At 37.0% G+C, this 23,835-nt stretch overlaps 1 protein-coding gene across 4 annotated transcripts in view; it reads left to right on the top strand.

The window, feature by feature from the left end:
- Window positions 1–9,942: 9,942 nt before the first annotated feature.
- Window positions 9,943–23,835, top strand: part of STK26 (serine/threonine kinase 26) — a 73,029-nt gene continuing 59,136 nt past the window's right edge. For 2 of the 4 annotated variants that reach the window (XM_039875625.1, XM_039875638.1), the window contains exons 1-2: window positions 9,944–10,094; window positions 10,195–10,344. In XM_039875625.1, the coding sequence (XP_039731559.1) occupies window positions 10,303–10,344 (42 nt within the window). In that variant the 5' untranslated portion in view covers window positions 9,944–10,094; window positions 10,195–10,302. Of the gene's footprint in view, window positions 10,095–10,194; window positions 10,345–23,835 lie in introns of all 4 variants that reach the window. The other 2 variants (XM_039875648.1, XM_039875633.1) reach the window with 2 other exon arrangements.

The following is a 23,835-nucleotide window of genomic DNA, read 5'->3' as shown; positions in this document are numbered from 1 at the left end:
TAATATGAGTTTGCCTTGGGCTTCTCCTTTAAAAAGGACAATGAAAGAATTACTTTACATCTTATTTACTATGTGCAGAATCAAAGTAGAAGAGTGATAACGAAGTGTATTTTTATATATACTAACATTGAATGCCTTATTTTTTTACTAGGAAACATGTACAATAACCTAACACTTTACAACCCAGAAACAAATTCTTCTGTTATTGTGCATATAAATGATCTTTCCATACAGCAATAAACTTTTTATAATTTGAGAGTCTGGAAAAAATAAGAAAAAAATTTTAGTATATATTTCATGAACTATATCAACATTAAAATTTAAGAGCTGGTATATTTCAGTTTCTTGTAACACCTGAGAAAAACTCAAACACATAATAAAATGCATTGTACAAAACATTTAAAATATAATCTATTTGTATTTGCTTTCATGATCTCAGATTGTAAATGTCTACCACAGTTTTCACAATTTATATGAAAAGCAAGATTTATCTATGTTAATTTCAAGATGGCGTTTAGTCATTTGAATGCTTACCTCCACATATGGTAAACTATAGGGATGTGTGAAGTTTCATAAAAGGTAAATTGCACAGAAAGAATGGAAGAGCCAGAATGGTATAAATGATTCTGAAAAAATGGAGAAATATTAACTAAAGTTGTGCACTTTCACAGCAGGTAAATATCATGGTTTTGCTAGTAATCTGTGCTTTAGATTGCAATAAATTGTTCCTATTTTTCTTTCCATTGTATAAGACACTAACTTGGCTTCATGAAACTAAGCATGCATGTCATCTCCCACCTCATTTTCTTTTGAATGTAGGAGGGGAAATATAATACAAACTGTTCTGGTGCACAATAATCTATTTTACAGTTGCATGCAAGAAAACCATCCCAGAAAACTTGGCAAGATAGCATTCAGATTTCTTCACGTCATTTCTGTCTTTTATTTCATTCCTTCCTTTACTGCCATTATCATGCATGCAAAAAACAATCCATGTATGCAGGAATACAACAGAAATATTTAGTAATACAGTCTTATAGACATGAGAAAAACAGTCATTACTTTGAAAAAATGGTATGCTTTCTGTGGATAGATATGAAGTCAGTGGGCATAGGCAGAATTTGACAGGACCAAATCATAAGACAATTTTTCAAAACATGATTTTTAAATAAAAAGTAAATGGTTTCAACTTGGTTTCTATTTTTTTATGTCCTGTATGGACACCTTGCTTTGAGGTTATAAAGGATTTCTCTCTACAGTTCTTAAATTTATATTTGCAATCTGTCCTCTTGTTATTTTCAATTGCCTTTTGGATATCTTCATTCAGATGTCATGCAGGCACCTTAAACCCAGTGTACCCAAACTGAACTCCTTTTCTTTTCCCCAAACCTGGTCCTCCTTCTGTATGTCCTGGCTCAGTTCCAGGTGTCAACATCTACCCATTTCCTTAAGCTAGATGTCAGCCTCTGATTCTGTCCACATCCAATTGATTGAATGTTGTTGATTCCACCTCAAAATTGTTTCTGGAATCTATCCCCTCCTCTTCATTCTCACAGCTATTAATTTAGTTCAGACTCTCTTCTGTACTTTTACAATGACCTAATTAATAATGACTTCTTACTAGGTTCCTTTGCTTCCAGTCACTTCCATATCCAATCTATCCTTTATGTACTAACCAGAGGTTTTGTTTGTTTGCTTTGTTTTGGTTGGTTGGTAGGTTTTTTAAAAAAATACAAATCTAGAACAAATTCCTCTCTTTTCAAAAACCACTCAGTACTCCTAGGAGCCTACAGGATCAAGTTCAAAGTCTTTCGAGTGGCATACAAGGTTCATAGACTTCTCTTTTCAACCTCACTTTTCCTTTCAAACTCATTGCTGGGATGCTTCATGTATTTTATTTCTTCCTGTTAAACCAAACTACAAGGTAGTCCTCAAAGAAAGCTTATCATTTCTATAAGCTAGTAGTTCATAACCAAGAGGACATATCAAAATCGCCTGGGAATTTTTAAAAAATAAAATAAAATTCCCTTTCTCATCTCAGGCCCACAAAATCAGAATCTGTACAAATGGAGCATAGTATTTGTATTTTAACCAGGTTGTCAGGTGATGAGGGATACACATGCTTAGTTTAGGCACTTGTTTATACCATTCCTTTTACACTAAATTGGTTATTTAGCATCTGTAATGCCCACTCTTTTCCACTCCCTCTTCCCAAATCTCTACCTGGCTACCTCCTACTCATTTTTCAAGGCTTAGCTTAAATATCATCTCCTTTGTGAGGCCTTCTACGATCTACACAGGTAAAATGAATTGCTCTCTGGTGCCTGTTGCTGTAGCAATTTTTCATGTACTGATACTATAATAATGTTGAGTGCTCCTTGTTTTTTATTTATGGTATTCTCCTGTGAGAATGCAAACTCCTTGTGTTTACTCCCAGGCCTTATCAGAGTTCCTGGCACTGTGATAAAGAAATACGTGGGGAAGAAAAGAAAGGAGGAGAAAAGAAAGTGAAAAAGGGAAAGGTGGAATGGCCCAGGCGTCCTTTGAGGCCACATGAGAGTAGAAAAATACATTGTCTTCTATTTCTTATCAAAAATCTCCTGTTACAGTCTATAATTGAAACCCTGTGGTGGGCCTTATGGTATAACATACTGAATTTTAGCTAATCTTAAAATATCTATTTGGCACAGGAAAAAAAAAGAGTAGAGTGAGAGATTTGCTTGTCTACAAAGTTGAGTTTTTGCCCCAGGAACTTCTGGTAGTCCCTGATAACAGTCCGGCAAGGGGTGCCTGTTACTTTACTGCTCTGTTCATGTTCTCCTGAGTACAACAGTAACAAAACTGTGAGAGTTTTTACTACAGGATGACAGAACCTCAGCAAGCAAGTCGAAGGATAGTAATTTTACATAACTGCCTTTCTTAGAGGTGCTGGCAACAACTTCCTTTTCCTTAGTGTGAGCTGATGGCATAGTCACTTCCTTTTTGGTTTCACTGCCGGTTTTTTCCTGTTTTTAACTGCCACCTTTGACTAGAACTGTTTTCTTGAGAAGCCTACAAATTAAAGACCAAGCGGTCAATTCAAGACATTTAAAAGAGTTAATTCAGAGGGGAAAATGTCACCTAAATTGGTTATTTAGCATCATTTTGTCATAACACATGAAAGGTTCTCCTTTGACTAAAAAACACACACTGAAGGGGAACCAGACAAAATGGCATAGATGATAGAAGCTTCGTCATCCCCTCTTGCGACCACATCAAAGTGGAGATGGAAACATGGTGCAAACAGTAAGCAGAGTCACCTGGGGGTCTAGGTGAACAGAAGCCCTACAACTAGAGAGAGAAATAAGAAATCACCCTGCAACAGTTGGAGGTAAGAGGGGGCGAAGATGCAAGTCTGCTCGGTCCCCAGCAGCTGAGTGGGACAGAGGCTGTGGCAGCCTGCAGCTGCATATGTCTCCTAAAGGGGCTGAGTCCATGACCAAACTTTCACGGTGACACACCACCTCGCTCTGAGAGATAAAAAACACAAAAATGGAAATGGAAATTATAAAAGGGAACCAGTCAGAAACGAAGAACACATTATCTGAGATGAAGAGTATATTAGAAGAAATAAACAGAGTGGATAAATAAGAGGAGCGAATCACCAATATAGAGGATGGGGAAGCCAAGGACACTCAATTAGAAAGGTAAGAAAAAAGAAGCCAAGACCAAAATAATAATTTAAGAAGCCTATGGGACACTATTACATGTAAAAATATTCATGTAATAGGAGTACCTGAAGGAAAACAAGACGTTGAAGAGCTATTTGAAGAAATAATGATGGAAAACATCACTTACCTGGTGAAAGAAATAGACATAAAACCCCAGGAAGTTCAGAGAATCCCAAAAACCAGGAACCCAGAAGTCCACACCAAGACATCATAATTAAAATGCCGAAGGTTAAATACAAAGTGAGAATCTTAAAAGCAGCAAGAAAAAAGCAATTACCTACAAAGGAGCTCCCATAAGACTGGCAGCCGATTTCTCAAAAGAAACTATGCAGGATAGAAGGGCTTGGCACAAAATATTCAAAGTGGTGAAAACCCGCGATCTACAATCAAGAATACGTTATCCAGCAAAGATATAATTTAGAGTCAAAGGACAGATAAAGAGATTCTCAGGGAAAAATAAGCTAAAGGAATTCATCAACAGCATGCCAGTATTATAGCAATTGTTGGAGGGATTTCTTTAAGAAGAAAAAACATGTATCAAAAACATGAATAAAGAATGGTAATAACTACATTCCTATCAACAAGTACCTCAAATGGAACAGAATTACGTGCTCCAACAAAGATAGGGAAGCTGAATGGATAAGAAAAGAAGACACCTACATATGCTGCCTATAAGAGACTCACTTCAGATTAAAAGACACACACAGACTATAAGGAAGGGGATGGAAAAAGATATTGCCTTGATAGACCTAGAGAGTATTGTGTTGAGTGAAGTGAGTGAGATTAAGACAAATACATGATTTCATGTACATGTGGAATCTGAAGAACAAAATAAACAACAACAACAATAACAACAACAAAAATGGAAACAAACTCAGAGATATGGAGAATATTTTGAGGGCTACTAGACGGGAGGAGTGGTTGGGAGGATGCTGAAAAGGGGCAAAGGGGTTAAGAAGTACAAATGGATAGATACAAAATAGTTATGGAGATATAAAGTGTAACATAAGGAAAATAGTCAACGATGTAAAAAATATGTAAGGGCAATGAAGGATACCTGATTTAGTGGGATGGCCACTTTGTGAGTTCTATAGATCTCTAATCACTGTGCTGTACAACTGAAACTAATATATTATTGTATGCCAACTATAATTGAAAAAAAAACTCATTTAATTGTACAATGTAAATATGAGCAACTAATTGTCTATTATATTTCTATAAAGCTGAGGGAGGCGGGGAATCGCACACTGGAGGGCACAAAGAAGTTAGCTGAATTTTTTACAAAGAACCCAGTCACCCAAACAATCTGTCCTAGAAACTTCCTGGTTTCTTCATGTCCCCCTGTTGGCAACACAAAACAATCATTATTGGATAAAGGGTTTAGCAAGCAGTGGTCTTGTCACTTTTCAAGGGACTGTGAGTACATGCAAGCTTCTGAGGGCTTTTACCTTGTGCCTAAAGCATCTAAAGATCAACAATGAGACTCTGTGAGAGTTTAGGCAGGCAGCAAAACTGAAACCAGGAAGATACCTCTTAACATTCTAACTTTTGACTCCTACCTCTACATATGAATGAAATTTTCCTGGCCATGTTTACTTCTCTCAATTCTGTAACCAGTTGGTGAAGGCAAGAAGTTACAAGCTCAATTCTTTGGGTTGATAAATGCAAATTTTTCAAAGTGAGTAAGCATATGTGTAAAGAAATGTTATAAGCAGGAAACCACCTAAGCAGCATATGCTTCCGTCCACCTCCTCTATTGCTCTATTCCCCTCAGTAGTATCAGGAAGTTAAGATAGCAAGAAAATTCTGCTGTGCTAAGTCTTAGATACTAGTTTTTGTTATAGATGATACTGTGGTACAGTATTGTGCAAGCCCCAAAAGGTGCAAGCTTACTCAGGAGAAGTAATTATGTAGGTTTAATGCTCCTTGACCACGAATTGATTCAATAGATTTTCCCTTGGGATGCTTTGCTGGAACAATAACGAGGATACAACATCTGCAAAAACTATTATATCTTGGTTTCCAACTTGATATCCTCAAAGAATAAAGAGGAGATTTGAGGTATCACTTATGCTTTTATATAAAACAACAGTAAGAGGAACTCTTGAATATTGGACTTCCAAATATCAGTACAGAGACCAAAAGCTAGAATCAAAATATTGATAGAACTTCTATAATTAACCAGATAATTTCCTTTAAATATTCAGATAATTGATAGAAATTCAGATAATTGTATCAATTCGCCCTTACACTTCCTATATTTACATACTTTAAACATTTTAATATAGTTATTTGGCTCAAAATATAAAAGTCCAAAATGTGAAATTCTACCTTTAAATTTTGTAAAGTAGAATAAGAGGTCAAATTCATCTCAATGAGTTTTCACATTTGAAGGCTTTTATGGAATGCCTGGTATATTAGAATATGCTCTATGATTCAATATTTTTAAATAAACCATTAAATTTTCTTAAAGTTATTTTCTGCTCAATATAAGTTTTCATGATGTAGTATTCACTCTTTGGGGCAAATGATCTATGGTTTAGTACAAAAGTTACATAAAAATACTGGTTTGTTTCTAGTACCCCCTTGATGTGGCCCAATATCTTGTGGGGAATTTTGGGGGTGGGCAGCCACCATATTGAACTGAAATCCTCAGGGAACAGCAATCCCCAAGTCTGTTTCTTAGTTAGTAACCCATAATGCAAAGAGTGTAGAGCATGGTTTTTCAAACCTTGGCACCACTGAAATTTTGGGCTGGGTAGTTCTTTTTTGTGATGGCTGTCTTATGCAGAAGATGGTTAGCAGCATCAATAGCCTCTATCCACTACCAGTAGCACCCTTTCCTCCCCATTTGTGACAACCAAAATTTTCTCCAGTAGGAAAAGTTGCCCCTGGTTGAGAACCATGGCCCTAATGCATTACCTCACTATTGCCTACATTAAGGTTTGTCTGGCCATTTCCGTCCATCTACACTTTAGCTCTGAACTAGTCCATTTGGTCAATATTGACAAATATGGGTAAAATATTTAATATTGAAGATGTGACAGATGTAGTAAGTTGAAATCACAGATTGTAAATTTAAATTATTAAATTTGGTTGAGTTCAAGGATACTGTCTAACTTGGAATTCACTGACTTCACTTAATCTGTATACAACCTTTATTTATATGGTTGTTAAGTATTCATAGAGGCACAAGTCACATCAATCAAGCAGATACAGAATCCAATCTGAGGCATTATGTTACACTCCATGGGGCTAGGAAATACCATAAGATATAGTATCTCCCCTCAAAGAACTTTTTCCATCAAGCCGTGGGAATACATTGTAATACATACAGTATTAGACTCTGGGCTGACATTTTGAAGTAAAATATTCAAGTGTCCTTTTTGGGGAGGAGTTAAAAAAAGCACACTTGAATTTCTTATCATTTTATTTAAATTAAAAAATACACATACATATGTGAAAAAGCATAAGCAAACCACAAGGAACTCCATGTAAAAACTCAAGTGATCTCTATCAATAGTAACAACAGACAGTTTATTTATTAGCAGTAGAGGTCAAAGAGTTTATTAAGATATCAAAAGCAGTGTTTCTAAGGAAACGTTTCAATAGTTTAGGTCTCAAAATTTAGCATTTGGTCTTCCACATTCTTATCTAACTCTGGCCCAAAATGATTTCAGGGAAAGTCACTTCTCAGATATGCTTAACTTATTTATTACGCAACTCTCTCTCTCAGGTAGTTGTAAAATTAAAGTAACTGGAAAGAATTAAGGAGACAAAAAAATGAAAGGTTTCACATATAATAAAGTGAACAATTTAAAGATTCAGCAAGAGTAGTGCCTAGGAGTTTAACCAGACATCAATAAAACATGCAGTGTACCCATAATGTACCTAGCACTATACCAATCTCAGTGAAGGATTCAAAAGAAATACGTCCATCCATTAATTTATTCATTCATTAATTCATTCGACAAATCTCTATTGAGGGCTTACTATGTGCCACACACCATTCTAGGCTCTGAGGATATAGCAATGAACAAAACAGATAAGAACCTTGCCCCCTGAGAGCTGGCATCCTATCTGAATAATTCTTACATAAGAGAAGTTGGATCTCTGTCCTCAAGGACCTAAATAATCTTGTTGGGCAGACTAAACAAATGAAATGCATGAAATAAGAACAAAACTACAATGTGAGTGCTGCTCTACTGCCATGCAAGAGGAGAAGTTTGAAGGAGGGCTTGGAGCAAGGAGAAAGTTTCAGTGGGGGTGAGCTTTAAAAAGAGATTCAAATGATGGAGCTTGAGTCAGACCCTTGCAACTCAAAGTGTGGACTTAGAATTAGCAGTATTGGCACCACCTGCAAAACTGTTAGCAATGCAGAATCTCGGGCCCACTCCAGAGTTGCTAAATCAAAATCTGCACTTTAAAAATAATCCCAGGGAATTTATATGGACATTAAAGTTTAGGTGGCACATTAAAGTTCTGATCAGGCTGGCATTGTTAAGTGTGAGCTGGGCTAGTGGGATATAAAGACTGTATTGGGGTCTATCATCAGGTTATAAGTAGTAAGGGCCTGGAATTAGGGAACTAGGAATAAGGAAAGTGCAATTATATCATTTTCATCTGGATGGATAAGAAAATATAATATATATATGTGAAACAGAATATAATTCAGCCATAAAAAAGAGAAATCCTGCCATTTGCAACAACATGGATGGACCTTGAGGGCAATATGCTAGTGAAGTAAGTCAGACAGAGAAAGACAAATACTGTATGACCTCACTTACATGTGGAATTAAAAAATAATACCAAACTTATAGAAACAGAAAATAGATTGGTGGTTGCCAGAGACAGGGAATGGAGGAAATTGGTGAAGGTGGTCAAAGGGTATAAAACTTCAAGTTATAAGATGAATAAGTTCTAGGAATCTAGTGTAAAGCATGGCAACTATAGTTAACAATATTGTTTTGTATATTTGAAAGTTGATAACAGGGTAGATCTTAAAAGTTAGAGATACCTAGGTTTAAATTTTCAGCTTTACCACTTTTTAATGATATGATATTTTGCATCCAATTGTTTACCCTCACTGAGCCTTTTTCTTCATCTATAAAATGGGGAAAGCAATATGATCCTAGAGGACCCCTGTAGATTAAATAAGGTAACATGTAGCACTTAAGTTGTCCTTGGCACACACACACACACAAAAATTGGCATCCATTAATAATAACGGTATTAATAGTATGCTATCTTCGAGAAAGTTCAAAAGGAACAACAGAAACATTGAGTGTCTTCTAGAGCCCCAACACTGTGTTGTGTACAGACCTATAACAACCTGAAAGGTTGGGAACTTCATCCTTATTTTAAACTAGCACTTGGGTGTTATAAACATGTAATTAACTCCTTGTGGGTTCCCAGAAGCCTCTTCATAATTAAATCCTTGCAATTGCTATTTTCATTGTTAATATTATTAGGGTACTCTCAAAAGAGCCTGTCTCTCTCCTTGAGTGGAACTTAAAATGGGGTGGAGGCAGGGAGTTGCTGAAAACACTGCTGTGTATGCTGAGTTCAATAATATGTACTGCTACTGATCATCTTCATTACTTTTTCTATGGATGTACTACCTGTTTTCCAACTTCCTTCTCTCTTACACATGCAGAACTTATGATGAAGAGAAGCCCCAGTCAGTCCACTCTGCACCAAATAATAACCCAAGAGATTTAAGTCAACTGAAGCATGTCTCGGGACGGGGAACATGGTAAGCAGGAAAGCGGCTATGGATCTGCCCAGCTGGTGCAGCCCCAGGCTGGGGAGACCCAACCACAGGAATGAGCATGGGTCCACTGTCTGTGCCCCCACCCTCGACCAGATTGGGGAGCCAAGAAGGACTTCCCGCACTCTCTAAGTTTCAACTCCGAGGCTGCGTGTGCTTCAGCCTTGCATGCCTGCCTGCAACGTGGCCGCATCTGGGAAACGGCTCATATCCTCATACTCCCAGGGTCACCCAAACTCTTCCATTCTCTCTCCAGGCCCAGCCGTAGTCCAGGTCCCCCAATCCCCGGTTCTTCTCTTCATATGCCGGGAGAATCTCTCTCTTATCAGGTTCCAGCAACACCAGGCAAACCCCTTCACTTGGAACCTTAGCTCTCCTGACACCGCCTGGCTGCGGGGTGGAGGCAGGGCCTACAGCGGAACCGCCCTCAACCGCCTCCCCTGCCGGGCGGGTTGCTGGGGCGCCTCCACCTCCTCTTCCTAAAGCCGCGAGGCGCAGACCAGCGGCATCACTCGAGCCCAGGTCCCAGCCACCACCACACAGATCGCTGCGCATCCAAGAGGAGGAGCAGCTGAGGAGGCGGCAGCAACAGCGGCCGGAAGGTGCCAGAAAAGGTAGACTGAGTCCCATGGAGTAGCGCCGCGAACCGCCCACCTCCCAGCCCGGGGCTACGCGCCACTAGCCCAGTAACCCCACCTCGGTGTGTCTTTCCAGGCCCTGGTTGAAAAGCCTGGGCGGGCCGCTGAAATACCCTCTGAGGAGGAGCCAGTCCCAGCCCAAGGCGCCACCGCAGACGCAGAGTGTGAAGGAGCAGTCGCCTTCATGGCCCACTCACCGGTGGCTGTCCAAGTTCCCGGAATGCAGGTGAGAAAGCCCAGGCCTGCCCCGCTGCCCACGTGACTGAGCAGGAGCCCAGCGCGCTCCACTGTGGGTATTGGCGTCGAGGGGCGGCCCCAAGGCTGCCCCAAAGGCAGGGCAGGGCGCTCTGGCCAGGTGACCTGAGAGTTGGGCTCTAAGTGTTTCCTGGATTTCAGGCTAGGTGGTGCACTGCGTGGAGAAGGCAGGGAAGGACTGGGGCGCGAAACGAGGTGGGGGATGTGGGGGAGGGGTATAAAAATAGGCCAGAGCGAGACACCTGCGCCTGCTGAGCGTGGTACCCTTAATAATTGGAGGCAAGAGGACTTGTGACAAATGGAGATGTGTATGAATTTGTGGAGTAAAACTCAAGTCTTGCTCACCGCCACCCCCCACCCCGACACACACACTCACATCTGTTGGGGCGGAGCAAGACAAGGGGCTGTCGTGGCGGCGGCATTAAATTGGGCTCTTCCTGTGTGCGTAGAGCAAAGAGCGAGGTGACTTCTTTTTCCCTTTTGGTGCTGGTTTTTAAGGGCGAGATTGTATCTCACTCCCCCACCTGCCTCAGCTCATAGTGCGGCTTGAGAAATGCAGGTCCCGTATCAGTCGCCTAGAAGGTGTCTCCTGACTCCTCTCTTGCTTTCCCACGAGATGATTGTTGCATGTGGTTAAAGAAAGCTTTTTGTTCTGGTCAAGGGACTACTGCATAGGACCCAACTTCTTCCTCGAGATCTAACCAGCTCCCTCCCATTATATTCTCATTGTATTAAAAAGAAATAAGATATGGTTTTAAATTGATGCATTTCAAGCTATCTATAAATGTTATCCAAGTCTACTAACTTTTAAGCATTCACATTTTATTTTTTTCCTTTTCTTGCTAGCCCAAACAGCCCATTTATGAATAACTCAGAGACTAGAAACACTAAAGCATCAGTCCCTCATTATCTTCTAAAAATGTGAAACCAAACTTTTCTCAAGTTCAGAAGAAAATGTTTAGAATAGTAAATAGCTTATGTTTCTAGTAGCAATGAAAGAGCTGTGGATTGAGGCCTCAATTTACTAATTGAAGCATGGAATTCATCTTTTTTTTTTTAAAGGCAATTGGTCACATTTTATGCATAGTCACAAAAAAAGTGATTTTTTCAAAGATACTTACCCCCAAAGGACCATTTGCGTCAGACATATATTTGTACTAAGACTACTGTATATCCTAATCACCAAGTCTTTAAGCTGAATATAGGACAAGTCTGCGTTCAGTCCCAGGAAGTTGGTGTGTATTTAATAAAAAAGAGGGGAAGGAAAAGAGAAATGAGAAATATTAGGGCTTTTAAAAAGATTAATCCACTTAAGCTTTACAAAACCCTCAAACTTTCTTCACAGACCACTCCTCTTTCCCTCCCTCTTTCCTCCATCCACCCTGCCCCACGCCCCATTCATTCAGTTATGCCTTTGATTGTATCAAGAAATTTAGAAGTTTGCAATATTAACTACAGTTTTGCTGTCTGATGTGGAATTAAGTATGAAAAATTCCCTCACTGTACCCTCATTTCCATTATGTGGAGAGTAGAATGTTACAGATGTAAAGTTTGTCTCTGAGGGTTTCCAGGCTTTTCTCACTATTGTGTGCATGCATCTGGAGAGTGAGTGCCTCCCCTTTATCAAGTTTGTGATTCTGGAAAACTGTGCTAAAGAGAAATTAGTTTCTGATCTTTATTTCATTTGTCTTGACTTTATTTGATTTATAAGGTTTAGTAACTGCTTACTGTTCAGTATTTCTTATTTCACCCTGCTTTGTTGAATTATCCAAGTTCCCTATCTCTTGAATTTTTAAATGTTAATTAAGGTGATTTAGAATGTGAATCATGTATTTTAAATGATAAATTTTGCCTTTCACTTTATGCCATCCCAAAGTTGTGATTACTTTCTCCAATCTATTTTAGAGAGGGTAATCATCTCAATATTAGCAATGAGAGGAATATTTATCTGTCACTTTTTCTGTCTTAATGAAAATGGTAAATTCTTAATTTCTTATTTCCATGTTCTATGTAGATGTGGTTCCTTAGCATTTGGTGCAACACAGAATGCTCCCCACAGTTAAAATTGTGCAATGCCCTAAAATAAATTTGATGGAATGTAGTGTGACTTTTGAGCTTAGATTTATTTTATTATTTTTTGTTCAAAAACATTAAAGATAAGATGCAGAAATACATCATGAGCTTGCGAAATTTTCCTAGAGTTTTGTTAAAGAGTTAGGAGCAACTTCTATAGTAGTAAAAAAACTTGAGTTAGCCATGTGTTCCTGAAACTACTGTATAGTATTTCTACAAATCAGGATGAAGTGGTCAACTGGCCTATAACTTTTTAAGAGGTTATTTTAGAGAATTATGAAGATTGATGAAAAATATGATTTTTCCAGAAATAAAAACAAAATTACTTTATCCACACTGTTTTTTCCCTGCCCCCCAGGAGAGCCGTGAAGTAGAGGCTGAACTACCTGTTCTATCACTTAAGACTTATAGCATTCCTGACTTTCAAACAAAGAAATTTCTATTGCCACTAGTTTAAAATAGAAAAGAAACTTGGAGTGACGAAAGAAAAACCCAGGATTTGGTCTAGTTCAAACTCTTTCTTATGAATTAGTTATTCAAATTCATATTGTTGATATTTCTTAAAATTATGATAATGAACTTTTTTGCCATATTACACCAAATGTCGAGGATATGAATTTTTTTTGTACTGAATTTGTGCTTGCTTCTTTAAGATATAGGTAAAGTATTTTCCATTCTAGGAAGTAAACTCTCAAAAAATATTAATAGCACAACTTTAAAAAAATAAACCAATAAACCTGTTCCTTTCCACTCAAATATTTAATGATTTTAAAACACGTTTTTTTCTTTGAAGTGTTCAGTTATAAATCACACGAGTTTAAAATAGTTCTCTTAGAAAACCTGCATTAGTATTTATGAAGACAAGCATTCTAAATTTGTTGTTAAAGCTTTTATAAAAGGTAGGTAGAAATATGAAGTTAAATGTTGAATTGGAGCACTGTTTTAATGTTATGCTTATTGTGAAATAATTTTTTCACAGTGCCTGATAAAGAATTTAAAAATTAGCCTTCCTGTATCTTTATATATGAACAAATTGGTACGATTTTTAAATGGTTATTTGAGGTGTGCAATGGAAACGAATTTTAAGGATTAATGAACACTTCATTGAAGACTTTAAGAAGTAGAAAACATTGTTTTGCATTAGTGAACTTAGTTACTGGGTTCTGGGAAGGATACAGAAGTATATAGTACATGATTTCTGCCCTTAAAGATCTTAAAATATTGGGGAGTTAAATCTAGCACGTGAAATATCAAATAATGCAAAATCTGTGATAGTATATATTAAACCTTTCTGACTGGAAGAATCAAAGGCTTACAGAAAGTAAACTTACCCCAAAGGATTATTAGGAACCATATGGGAAGAGCATTTATAAACAGGGAAGTATCCTGAGTAAAGGCCTGTGAACAGGGAAAGACACATCTGCAAGTGTGTGTGCATACACAATTTTTGAGAGTGGGATAAAATCACGTGGACTATGATGCAGAATTCCTCTAGAGAAATAACAGGAGGTAAGATCGGAAAATGTGATTGGGTCCAAATTATGGTGGTTCTCGAATTCTAGGGAAGGATTTTGGCCTTTGGACTAAACATTTCTGAATAAGGGACACTCAGTGAACAAAGTTATATATAGGAAGAGAAACTTCAAAGTTGGATGAATGATGAACTGGAGGATTGAGAGACTTGAAGCAGTGTGATCTGCTGAGGCTGTTTCAGTGGGACAGTCATATCTGTGTAGATGCAATGGACTTTACATTAACTGACTGCTTTCCATATGCCCAGTGCTGTGAAGAAAAAATATATATATGATTACCAGACTTAATAACTAGCTAGTTACAGGTGGAGGAATCCAAGCCTTTGTGGTGTTGTGTGGGGAACTGGGAGAACTATGGTACATCTGAAGGAACTGGAAAGTTAGGGAGAAGAGCCAGACCTACTAGGAAGTTAATGATTTCTGTTTTAGACTTTTGAGGTTTGAAGTAACAATGAAATGACAGAGTAAAAATGTAGAAAAATATGTCTATTACCTTGATTGTGGTGATGGTTTCACTGGTGTATAAATATGTCCAAATTCATCAAATTGTATCCATTAAATATATACATTTTCTGTATATCAATATGCCTCAATTAAGCTGTTTTTTTTTAAGTTTCAACAAATACTTGAAAATATAGATCTGGAGCTTTAGTCATTCATCAGACGTTTATTAAGCATTTACTGTATGCCAGTCTCTTTACTTGAAACTGAAGGATGGGAGCCACCAAAGAGGGAGAGGGTTGTAATGCCAGTGACAAATGTGGAAGTGAGGGCCCTCATGAGACAGGAAGCATAGATGAAGGATTAGCTTGTAAGTAAAGGAACAGTGACTTTAAGATGCATGGGAGGATGAGAAAATGTGTCAGGATCCAGAGGGAGTTAACTTAGGGGAATTCTTTAACTCTTTAATGCTCATGATGAAATCTAAATTTGAGAAGAAATTCAGTTTGGTGCCAGAATCTAGTATGTGGATTTCTAAACTTACATCTTCCGAAGGGGCCAATCAGTTTTGCAATTTGAGGTGGAAAGAAGTGGAAAGCATTGCCTTGCATTGAGAAACCAAACCATTGTCCTCATTGGTAAGTGGTTGATACAGAGATGTTGAATATGCTAATGAAAATGGCAGAAGACCAGCTGGAACAGAATAGTCTAAGAAAGTTGTCAGCTGGGAGAGTTGGAAGTAGTTGGAAGGTATGAAGTTAGGGGACTAGGGACTTTAGGAAGAGTAAACAGTAATTGGGCATGGTAGGACATGTTCCTTGAACACTAATGAAGGTCTGGAAATAGCACTTAACAACAAAGGTCCGTCATGAACCTACCTTGCTTGAGTGTTCGAAAATGAGAGAATATAATTTAACTGGTACTTAGGAACCATTGAATATTGTGATACTGTGAGGATTTTTTATTCTGCCTTTCATTTATTCAGTGACCTTTAGCCTTAAGATTAATTGTCATCTGTGGAATATATTTTGAGTTCCTTTATAAAAGGTATTATGATGTATATAGGCAGTTCAGTTAGGTCACATGAAAACATTGTCATTATTTCATCCATTTCCTTCTTGATAACCCACATTTTTCTATTGAAATCTAGTCCCTCCCCACACACACCATTACCACCACCAGACCAAAAATGCTCTGCTTGGCTTTCCAGACTTTCTGTTACCTGGCTCCTCTCTACAGATCTAAATTTAGTTATCATTACTTTCCTACAATAAATCCTTTTTGTTCTACCATGCCAGTACAATTCAATAATCACTAACTGACCAAATCACCTGATCCCATCATTCAAGGTCTCTGTGAACTTTCTCTGAATGTTGCAGGCTACAGAAATCTCTCCCATTTCCATGCGCCTATTTTACCTATTGTCAGTAGCAGACAGCCTTGATTTATACTCTGCCTTAGATTTTCTCTAATTATATATGTTATACTTGTCTTCCAACTAAGTTGTAAATTTCTTGAAGGCAAGGACCATATATTTTAATTTAATTTGTACAATTAAGTATGAATTATATGTAAAAGTTTTGGCTAATGAGTGCAGCATAGGTTAGACTTTTCTACCTTTTTTCTGTTCTGTTTCTTTAAATATGTTGTGTAATGCTTGAATTCTTATAGATCATGAAGGCTAATCTGTATGTATACAATGTAGACTTTTTGTACTTACTATAATGATTTTAATGTATTATATGTAATATGTCTAACAATATATACTTGTAACTAATAGGCTGTATATGCACAAAAGCTCTCATTCCCTTGCCTTCTAAGGCCTTGGAGAGAATAAGGAGCCTCAATGCTTTCCTAGTAACTAGGGCTGATTTCAGACAAATTAGTGTCTTTGTGAGGAATAACCTCTTGTCCATTCCCTCTGTTTCCACCCCCCCACCAAAACAAATGAATACGAGAAACTTCTTTACCTGTCTGTCCCAGCTGTCACATTAGAAAGAATCTGATAAATTTCAGAGTAAGGTGTTTTTGATTAGTGGCTTAGTGTATGACCTCCCTCATGGATGTTCATATTTTACAGGGAATAGTGACTTTAAAAAAAAATGAAACCTAATAGAATTTCAGACAGCTTGATGATAATTTTTCACTGAGTTGTGTCTTTTGAAAGAGTGGTGGCTTTACTTTATATTTGTTGCTAGACAAGGGAATTAAGAGAACAAAAATTAACATTATTATAAGGTGTGATGCAAAAAATTCCTTTCCATTTGTCATTATTAAGTCCCAAAGAATTTCCACCATAGGGATATATAAAACAATGTCTCTAGAGGGATATTATGAGGTAACTCATTTTTAAAAAAACGATGATCAGTAAAACATGCACAACTAAAATTTTGACTCTATCTTAAGTACATCTCTCATTTTGTCATATGCTCTTTTAGGTATTATGTGGTAGGGACTGCATCTTTGACTTAATTCTTGTAGAAAGCAAACATTTTTAAAAGATGTCAACTAATTCCTCCCAGCAATCCTATGAAATAGGAAAAGTTATCCAATAGGAAAATGCCTTCAAATTTGGATTTAAAAGCAAAACAGCACATTGCTGGCCAACCATACCCAACATTGTCTTTGTCATCCCTCCCCTAAATCTCATATAATTGAGATGGATCACCTAACTTGCACATTCAAAGAAACCAGGAAACCTAGTTGCAGAGCAGATCCCAGCCTACTCTATTCCTGTATGTCTCTCCCCACTGCCTCTCACCAGCATTTACCTTACTGGAGATAGAACTACCCTTCCACTCAGCCTTTTCTAGACTTGTTCCAGCATTCACCTGAACGCAGCCCACTGGATTTTTATTTCCTTCATTTATGATATGATATGGATTAAAATGATCAGTGCCCTAAAATATCAGAGTAGCTATTGATATAGCATAGTTCTGGGTATTCTAGCAAAATTAGAACAAAATTATGATTCATACTTCTTGGAGATTAGAGTAAGCAAAATTGTAGACAGCTTAGGTGAAAGAGTTGAAAATATTCTAATTATCTTTTTTTGAGTGTCCACTTTCCTCCTATTTGGTCAAGTAGCTTCTAAAATGTGCTGATGAGGAAATCCAAGGCATTATGTTTTTGTATTTTTCTCATGAAAAATACAGAAAGCTTTTCAACCTTTGTGATTCTTGTAACAGATTGTGTTCTTAGTGATATTTTATCTTCTGAGCCTCTTTCACCTGTTTAAAAAGTGGAGAAAAAAAACTGTAAAACCCTATCAATTTAAAATACAAACGACTGAAAAAAGTAGGATTCAAATCCACTGTCATTGGATTTTTCAATTTTTTTATTACAGAACTATAAGAGTATCTAGCTGAAGAATAATAGTTGATTTGAATTATAGTAACAGCTTACCAGTATCAACTAAATGAAGTTTTACTGGATTTGAAATCCATTACTACAGCAGATATGTTAGGGAATTTCTAAACACACTAGTGAATTACTCTATTAGGTTTCAATAGTGCCTTTTTTATCTCACTCCCCTAGCTTTCCATTAAACCATTGGCTTTGGGACATATTACTTCACGGTATGTTATATTAAGCTGCTACTCAACTGCTTGATACAGTATAATATAAATAACACAGCAGTGTGTAATGGTGGACAACATAGATAACCTGGTGGGGTATAAGTTACTACTAATGCAAGAAAATTTGGGGGAGCTGAGCCAACAGAAACAATAGTCATAATTTCTTCCCAAAACCTCTGCCTCATTATGGCTGCCTACTAGAGCTGGGAAAATTTCTAGACTCCCTAGTCTCAATTTCCTGCTGCCTGCCTTAACTTTAAGCAGAAGCACAAAAGAAACCAGTCAGCAAAGCATTCACACATGCTACTAAGTTTGGTGATAGAAAATAGAACTTTGACCTCTTGTGGTTAAGGAGTCTACAGTCAGTATGTCTGGCATCCTCAGGGAAAGAAGCATATTTCAAACGTATGCTTTTTACGTGCTACTGACCCCCTGGGGAGAACAGTTTACAAACTCTTTAATTAGGGTCCTGTTTGCTTCTCCAGTTTTAGTTCAAGTCCTTCATTTGAACTTAACTCTGAGCCTTCCTATGTGCCTGTCATTAAGTGGTAATTTATTAGACTTTCCCAGGTTGGACACTGGTGATCAAGGTTTAATGTTTTTACATGCTTAGTTTTCATGAAACAATTGGGTGTGATTTAAGTAGACACTGATACATTTTGAAATCTAAAAACAGAGCAATAGTGATGAATCTTGAATGGGAGAAAACTTCCATAGAAGCATTCTAAAGAAGACTGGACTAAGGAAGGGAACTATCATTTATAGAGTACCTTTCTGCTAGGCACTCGTGCTTTTGCCACTGCACTACATTGTTTCTAGGCAGGGCAGCCTTCAACAGACCCTTAAAGGGGAGCAGGAGACAAGAAAAGGACAGAGGTTCCTTCTATAACAGAGGTTTGAGGGTAGGTGCTTATTGTCATGAATTGTTAGGACCAAATTATAAAAGGCCTTGAATGCCAGACTGAGATAATTATTTTTAACCCAGTCTACAAGGATTTTTTCAGCAAGAAAGTGAATTGATGAAAACAGTGTTTTTTGTTCGTTTTTGGAAGATTGCACTAGGCTTCCAGCCCAACAGGCTGGATTGGAGAAAGGGAAGGCTAGATCTAATACGTGAATATTGTAATAGCCCAGGCTTTACTTGATAAGGATTTGATCTAGGGAAGTAATGGTCAAACTTGAGCATGCATCAGAGCCAAGTGGGGGGTTTTATTAAAACATAGTCAGGCCTCATCTCTGGAATTTCTAATTCAGTAGGTCTGCATTGGGGTCTGTGAATTTGCATTTCTAATGGGTTTCCAGCTGCCCTGCTGGGGACCACTCTGCACCACTCAAGGAAGACTAACAGACTTTGGTGACTAATTGGATATGGAAAGGGAAGAAACATGATGGGAGATTGAAAACTCAAATATATTGCTGAGTTTGAAAGAAAATGGGTTCATGTTTAGAAATGTTGAATTTTAAGTGCTGGCCACATGTCCAAGCAGAAGCAATTAAAAGGTGTGTTCAAGAGTGAAGATGGAGATTGGAGGTCCTGTATAGAAATAGATAGTAAATGAAATTGTGAGAAATTAAAATAACATGATTTCCAGTTATCCTTTGAAGAAGCCAAACTCAACGTTGTGTTAAATTCTACAGCTTCCAAAATCTCAGTCACCCGTTTTCTTAGGCTTAAAAGTTCAGTAAATGCTCTTATCTTCAAATGCAGACGCTTTAATTAAGAACGTGAAATCTGTTTGTGCTTATACTTGTAAAAATGCAATTTGGCTAAAGTAAAATAAAATGCCAGTATACTAAATGCCACTAAGTGACAATATTTTCCCAAAGATAGACATTAAGTTTTTTCCAATTTTGCTACATCTCGTCAATTTTTATTGTTTAGAATCCCTTTCTCTCACCCTGTTAGTAACCCCTCTCCCCGCCCCCCAACAATATTGTAGACATAATAATTCTGGGCTGCTATTGTGTGAAAAATACCCATTCACAGTCATGCCTTTGGAAGCCAACTTGTTTACGTATGTAAATTCCCGAAGGGAAGAGGAAGTTACTTCTGAATCGTTAAGGAAATATCAAACCACTTCCTAAATGACTTTTCTGACTCCAGCTTCTGCTTCTTAAAATATTCTCTATACCTGTCAGATTAATATAATATATTTCCGTTTGCCAACAGGTACCATGTAGAAGAGCTCAGAGTTTAGTTCAAAGGATTAGAACTGAAAATAAGAGAAGCAAATAAGGACTACATAATGAGTTTGCCGACCCCAAACAATGTGAGCAAACTTGATTACCATCTCATTCACCAGCCTTGGACCGAAATAACTTTTCAACTTCTAAAATGAACACAGGACCAACAACAAAAAATTTATCCTTTAAAAGCTTTGCCACCAGTGAGGATGTTCAAAAGTACTATATACCTGAAACTAATGTAAAATAATAAAACATGTGCAGAAATGTACCTCTAAACACATTTTAAGGGATATTTATCATTAGAATAAATTCCTTGAGTTCCTAGGTGACTTGCTCTCCCTTTACAGAGTACAGTTTATTGGGGCATAAAAATTCTGATATGTTTACCTTATACCTCACACCTCATATGTGGTAGCTGTCTCTTTTCTAAAATACTTGATTATACTTCTGATTCATTTTTTATTATTCTGAATGGTAGATTAAGTTTTTTTTAGGAGAAAATTGGTGGGCATATGTATATATGCACACACAAGGTACAGTTGACCCTTGAACAACACTGGGATTAGGGACCCTGACCCCCATGCAGTCAAAAATCTGCATATAACTGTTGACTCCCCCCAAAACTTCAATCATTTCTTGGTATCTGCAGGAAACTGGTTCTAGAACACCCCTTTCTAGCAGATACCAACAATCCATGGTTGCTCAAGTCCCTTATAAAAAAAAAAACTCATAGAATAATGCATACGGTCAGCCCTACGCATCTATAGATTCCCAACTGTGGTTGGAAAATATTACTTTCCATTAGCAGTTGGTTAATTTTGCAGATACAGAGGACCAAGTGTACATTTATTTTTTAAAAATCCACATATAAATGTACCTGCACCATTTAAACATGTTGTTGTACAAGGGTCAGCTGTATATTCTACATGAAGTATATTTTGTGCTTGAGAACACTTTTAATCTTTTCAAGAAAATAAGGCTCAACATTTGCCTATAGAGTTTTTAATCAACTCTACCAATTTTAAATATAACTTTTTAAAAAGTAGAAAAGTTTGTTTGTCCTGTTCATTTGTTGCTTTTAGGTTTATATACCACCTATAAGCGATATCATATAATTTTCAACTTTTTCTGTCTGGCAACAAATGAACAGGACAAACAGAGACTCATGGACATAAACAATAGACTAGTGGTTACCAGAGGGTAAGGGAGAAGGGGGAGGTAGATAGGGTAAAGGGGGTCAAATATGTGGTGACAAAAAGAAATCTAACTATGGGAGGTGAACACACAATGTAAATATATATATATGCCTTACTCTTAAAGTGCACAGCTGAAATTTATTGGATTTCGTTAACCAATGTTACCATAAAAATAAATTAATTAAAAAAGAAAAAAATAAAATAAAACAGTAAAAATAGAGTTCAAAAACTAATAAACATAAAAAAGTGAAAAAAGTAGAAAAGTGAATTGTCAAAATAAAAATGGTTAAAAGATAAGAATATGGTCAATAATTTCAAGAAACAGAAAATTATGATTTGACAATGTCATTTAAGAAGGTCTACAAATAACAGGAATTCAGTAAAATTTATGTAAAAATTATGAACTTGGTAAAAATTATGGTATCGTGGATTTGCTAAATATTATTATTGTATAGAAAATACATAGAATTCTCTACCACTTTAAAAAAAATGTACTCAAAGGTAAATACATAGGTGTATATGTACTTATGTCTAAATATGTAATGGGGTTATCAGATTTTATACGTGTCACATTTTTATCATGGCTAATTCTTCTTTCTGCCTTTAAATTTTAAACTATTATTATTCTTGAAGAAATTGACCTCACAGTAGTTGTATTCTATGTAGGATACAGATCATGGGAAATAACTTTTAATGAAATTCAGTACCAGTGTTAAGCTATTTTAGTCGATTAGAATTGAATTGAACATTACATAGGATTATATTTATCAAGATTCTCAATTCTCTGCTTATTTTCTCCCATGGAATAGCCTTACAGAGAATCATTGCATCACAGGAATTGCTTTTGATAACTATAAACCAGTTTACCTATTAATAAAAATTGGATGCATGTGAGTAGCATGCAAATGACTTCTAGTTAAAGGAAACTTGTGATCATTGTCTAAGCTCTTATTTTGAAGCTAAAATTGTTATAGGCATGGTGTACTGTGGTTTCTAAGGTGATAGGGAATGAAGTTGGATGGGGCATTACCTTCTGTTTCAGTGACAAACAAAATCTTGTCAGGAAAACTGCTTTTTTTATCTATCTCTTCATGAAAAAAAATGGTGACTGTCACTGAAAGATCTTTTTTACTGAGTCAAAGCTTCCCAAAGGGCACATAAAAAGAAAATGTTGGATTTGACTAGTTAAATAATGAATCAATTTTGAAGGTTTTAGCACGGGTGACACCTCTGTGATCATCTTTTTGGACTGTGATTTCTGGTAATAGCAAGTGAAAAAAAAAAACAAACTATTACCGCTGTTGCTATGGATCTTCTGTCTGCTGAGGTTCAGGCATCATTTTGGAGATTGCAGTGTAAATCCTGCTTAAGGAAGGTAGAATTTCATGATACCAGAGGATTACTGCTGCCTCATGAGCAAACAGAAAATGTAGGTGAGGGAAAAGGTGTTAGACCCTGGAAGAAGAGAAAGATAGTATTTCCAAGAAAGGAGAAAAGTAGACTTTTGCTTTAAAGATTGATAATTCTCTCTACACATTTTAGAATGGGAATTTTCTCTACTTTCTGCAGAGAAGAGAAAAAGCTAAAACAGAAACGGATATTGGGGAGGTAATAGTAATTCATTTCTTGCTGCTTATGACTTCTGTGATAAGTTACATTTACATAATTGATTCGTTATGGCAAGAAAATGTAAAGAGTCTTTTGGTTGGGAGAAAGCTTGTGAAAGATGATGGGGAGAGCTGACATCATAGGGATGGGGATTTCAGCTGCTTTTCTGTTTAAGATGTGCAGTTTTGATGGTGTGTGTACTGGGGCAATAAATTGTTTCTAGAAAATTGGAGTCATTTTGGGTGACCTTTTTTCCCTCTGTAGTCAAAATGAACATTTTTCATTAAGAAGGAAAAGTGCCAGAAAAGGAAAAGTTATCACTGGATTATATTTGGCTAATTTGGACTGCTATTTTCTTAGAAGGGGAGAGGTTGAAGAGAAGGAATCTTTCTATCAAATGACTAGACTTATTAATTATTATTGTTACTTTTTCAGTAGGTTCTGGACTTAAAATTCTCCAACAGGATATGATTAAAACAGTTCTTTGGAGGATTTCGAATCTGAGTAGCATCTCGGATTTACTTTAAAATAGGTATGCTTAACGACTTTTTAGCACCACTTAATTTGTCTTGGCTGAGAGAAGATTTCTAAATAGTATGTAGTCCAGTTATATTTTTCTAAGAACACTTATGAATACAAAATACTGCTTTATTCTATTGTTGCCTTTTAACTTTCTAATAGTTTAAAAAGTCTAAATGTCTTCATACTTAAAAAAAACAAACATTGTTTTCTGCCCAGGGATTGCAGCCCCCGCCCCCCTGCCACCACCCATGCACACACACATTCCAGAGTAGAGACAGCTCTCTCTTATTGTCCATCCACATGCCTAGGTTCTTTGAGAGACTCC

Source organism: Pteropus medius, unplaced genomic scaffold (genome assembly GCF_902729225.1).
Source record: "Pteropus medius unplaced genomic scaffold, Ma_sr-lr_union100, whole genome shotgun sequence".
Taxonomy (NCBI): domain Eukaryota; kingdom Metazoa; phylum Chordata; class Mammalia; order Chiroptera; family Pteropodidae; genus Pteropus; species Pteropus medius.
Note: the sequence above shows the minus strand (reverse complement) of the source record. Positions and strands in the feature narration are given on the sequence as shown.